General features: G+C 47.7%; 1 protein-coding gene across 1 annotated transcript; it reads right to left on the reverse strand.

Moving 5' to 3' along the window:
- Nucleotides 1-1,677: 1,677 nt before the first annotated feature.
- LDX57_001898 (uncharacterized protein) lies at nt 1,678-3,664 on the reverse strand (the record flags this gene model as incomplete). Its single annotated transcript, XM_046083545.1, has 2 exons — nt 1,678-2,459; nt 3,343-3,664. The coding sequence occupies 2 exons, from the start codon at nt 3,662-3,664 to the stop codon at nt 1,678-1,680; spliced, it is 1,104 nt and encodes a 367-aa protein (XP_045939502.1).
- Between the last annotated feature and the right edge of the window lie 347 nt (nt 3,665-4,011).

A 4,011-nucleotide genomic window follows, 5' to 3' on the forward strand; every position in this document is an offset into this window, starting at 1 on the left:
TTGGGACTGTGGTGGTGGCATTCTCGAAGAATATATCTACCTATGCTGGTGGAAGCGTTATCTTCAAATGCGGCCAGAGCATGCTCAAGATATTGAATTCAATTATCGTTTCAGACCTCACTTCGACCCGTTCGCGCGTTTTTTTCAGCTACACCCCGATTGCCCCAGCGCTTATCACCACCTGGGTTAGCGGTAACGTCGCGAATACTGTTCTGAGCGTCACCAATTGGCAGTGGGGCATTGGGATGTGGTGTATTATTCTTCCTGCGAGCGCCCTGCCACTCATCATCAGTCTCCTGGCTATTCTCCAACGCACCAAGAAACAGAATCAGGTTAACCACCGGAATCATAAATCTCCAATAAAAGTGCTCGGTGTTTGGAAATTCCTAGTCCGGCTCTTTTAGATGCTTGATGTTGTCGGGATTATCCCTCTCGTCGCGATCTTTGCGCTTCCTTGCGCCGCTCACCATCGCTGGTGGCCTCAAGGACAAATGGAAAAGTATATCATTGCGCCCATAGTAGTTAGCGGTTTCTGCGTCCCGGCCTTTATCTACTGGGAGCTCAAAGCTTCTGGATCCCTCATTCCCATGACTCTCATGAAGGATCGTGCCGTCCGGGCTGCCTTAGGCAATGCTGTGTCCCGGAATTTTGGATATCACCTGCAGTCCAATTACCTCTATACGATGCCTATTAGCTCGTTTGACTTTGGAGTTACCGCTGCGACCCGTATTTCATCGCTCTTTATGTTCGTCCTCGTCGTTGCAGGTCCTCTCCTTGGCCTTGTCATTTCCAAGAGCCGTCGCCTTAAGTTGTTCATTATATTCAGCACGGCTGTTTACATGGTAGGCTTTGGCCTTCTGATTTGATATCGTGGATCTGGTAAAATAGGAAATCGTCATGCTCTTGGCAAATACTACAAATCACGACGAGTTCGACAACAAAGTACATCATCAACCTATATTAAAATGATATATTGTCGATGGACAAGCCATAAGAAAGAGTTTATAAAGGCCATCGATTGATGGTACTCTTTAAAATCGCCTTTATCATCTCAAATTCCAAGTCGTGGGATAGTCATGGAGTTTAGGAGGCCGGTTTCGTAACCGTTCTAATCACGCTACCTATTCGCATCATGTCTATGTTCGTCATACAGGTCTCACATGACCACAGATATATAGTGGATGGATGATAATATCATTTACAGACTCTTTACCGAAGCGATACGCATGCTACAATAACTAATAGATATGGTTGAAGTTAGGACATTATGCAGACTCTTATCTAAGTTTCTGTCCATCCGGCAAGTATGCTCCAATTGCGTTTCGCCATGTCCATCCAATGTTGTTGAAAGGTTGGATTAAAAAGTGTCGCAGCCCCAGGTCCCTAACCTGCCTCCTAGCGCTTCACCACCTTAACTAGATATCTCACCACTGCTAGAGATTTAGAGTCATCACCATCATTCCATCGCCTTAATCCTGACCATCATCCTCTCACCCCTTCCGGACAAAAAGTGTTCCCGTCCAGATCCCCTCGCCTGGACGGCCGACATCATCGTGCTGCCTCATCTGGTCCCCTGAGCCAGCCGGCTATAACTAGTGCGCAGATAACCTCCGTTCCTGCTCCACAGCCCGGATTGCCAGAAAAATAGCTCTCGGAGCCGGAACATAATGAGATGGTTTACCAGAATCCCCGAAGCTGATCTATGTCTCGACCGGGGAAGTCTGGAGGTGGGGGATTAGGGTCATCATAGTCGGTATCATAGTCGCTCGAATCAGACACAGAAGGAGACTGGTGGTGGTGGTCGCGGCAATCGTAAGCCTGTCTCATAATGCTCTTGTCCAAATCAGAAAGATGGTGTTTTTCGCTGATACTTCTGGGGCTAGGGCCTCTAGGCTTCTTTTTCAGCCAACGTTTCTTGATATCATACAGCATAATTGAGTCCTCGTCAAACTTAGAACACTTGATATTGTCGCTCCTCCTAAAGGTTTTGAGTATGTCGGTTTGTGCCTTGGAAGAGCCGACATCGTCTATCACCGCGTCCCGATCGAATTTCCATGGGAACCTTGGCGAAAACTGCTCATGCTCAGCACCGAGCATGTGGCCGAATTCATGTCGGATGTGACGATGACACTCGAGGTCGCTACAATTTTCTCTGTTGGGGAAGTGCATGGTTGGTTCTGGCCAGTCGTAATCCAGCGCGGTCGTGCCGATTTTTGACCATGACTCGGTACCTCCCAACTCGATGCGTACGTCGCATTGTTCGATATCGTACCTCCAGTCGAACTGGAGGCAGGGGACTGCGTCTTCCCAATCACCCGCGTGATACTTTATACTATCAATGTCGTCATACCACTTCGGGTCGTCCCCATCCAAAAATCCAATGGAGATATAGACGATGCCATCCGAAACAGGTGTCCAGGTCTTGTCCAGGTTGACGATCATGATGCTCAGTTCAAGGGCTGTAGTTAGATCGGAATTGAGAATGCAGGAAAATCTAGTGCCTGATAACTTTTGTAGCAGGATTCTTCAGTGCTTGGGGGCATGTTGGCCAGATTTATATGCTTGATACACCTAATCCCTGCCGTACTTTAGCTCCGTCTTACTGCATGTCCCACTTCTCTTTAACTGTCATCTGACGCAAGCTACGAGCGCTACACTCGTGAATAAGAGCTAGACGCGCAGGAACTTTTAGGCATTGCTACCCAATCTTGCTCTGAGGTCATCCTAGCGGATATCATTGATATATATATGGAACAGCAATAGGAATAATGATGGTGAGAAACTTCTCTAATTCGGAAACCTTTTCACTTCTCTTATCATAATTAATTTTGATCCGTGAAGCCTACTTGCACAGATCTCCCTATTATTTTTAACTGACAGTAGGGTTGATATGCAGCACAATTTTCGTGGCAAACGCGCGATCAGCCTACATATAGAAGGAGCCTCACTGGATGCGACTGACTGGTTAGGTTGCGTCTCACTTCGGGTCTCGCCGTGAATTTGTGTCAGGAAGAGCCGTTCGTGAGATTAATATTACCTTTTATAAGGTGAAGGGGAAGTAGTGGCTGCATTGAGGTGCTTCCAGACCATCCAAGGTGTAAGCACTAAGCATACATGCATGTAAGATGGATGCAGTATGAAGAGCTGCGTTGTCAGTCTGGGATGAATGTAATCGGAGCAGAGGACGGAATTGGAAAATCCTCGATACAGATGCGTCCTGTTCTCTCGTCTTCCTGTTACGAAATTTAGGGCTGTTGACGCTACGATATCGGCACTGTTTTGCCATATTGTCAATCGACATCGTCAATTTTGAGGTATGCCGATATCTCCCTGTGGGGTTACGTTGGGGGAAAACCGGAAACCAGAACGTAAACTGCAAATCAAAAAATGCCTTAGCCTTGCGCTTCTTGTCTGCGGCGCTTTGGGCTGGGTCGTGGAAGGTCTTGTCAAGCTCATCAACTGTCAGTGGTAATAGACTATCCGGGCTACCTTCACTGGCACTGGATTCCAACAGCCGGAATTTCCGAATGAGTTCTGGCTTGCCCATGCAGATAAGGGTAGTAAAAGTCCGGACTCCACTGGTACAGATGTCCTGCGTAATCTGGTGACGCTCAAAGTCGTTAATTTTAGCAGACTCGGTGATCACATCCTCGACCCTCTGCATCGTCATTAATGCTTTCAGACGCGGATATGGCACAATCACCTGACCCTTATAATTCCTGACAGATATCTCCTGGATATCCTGAAAAAGTTTTAATGCGTTGGCGGAAAGGGTTGGGTGATTGTGGGGGGGGGGGGGGGGGGGTTGTCCAAGGACATTGTAATAGATCGAAAGTAATCAGAGAGCGAGCGTCAGTAGATCCAACAAGGGGTATCACACCGCGGTCCTCTCCTGCAGGGCTCTCTAAGCCAGAATGGCGACAATGGAAATTGGTCCACGTGGTATCGGTGTCTTGAGGACGGAGCCCAAATGCCAACACTGTATTAAGAAAGTACGGGAAGATGTTCAGC

The sequence above is a fragment of the Aspergillus melleus genome, assembly GCF_016097325.1.
Source record: "Aspergillus melleus strain CBS 546.65 chromosome Unknown contig1, whole genome shotgun sequence".
NCBI lineage: Eukaryota > Fungi > Ascomycota > Eurotiomycetes > Eurotiales > Aspergillaceae > Aspergillus > Aspergillus melleus.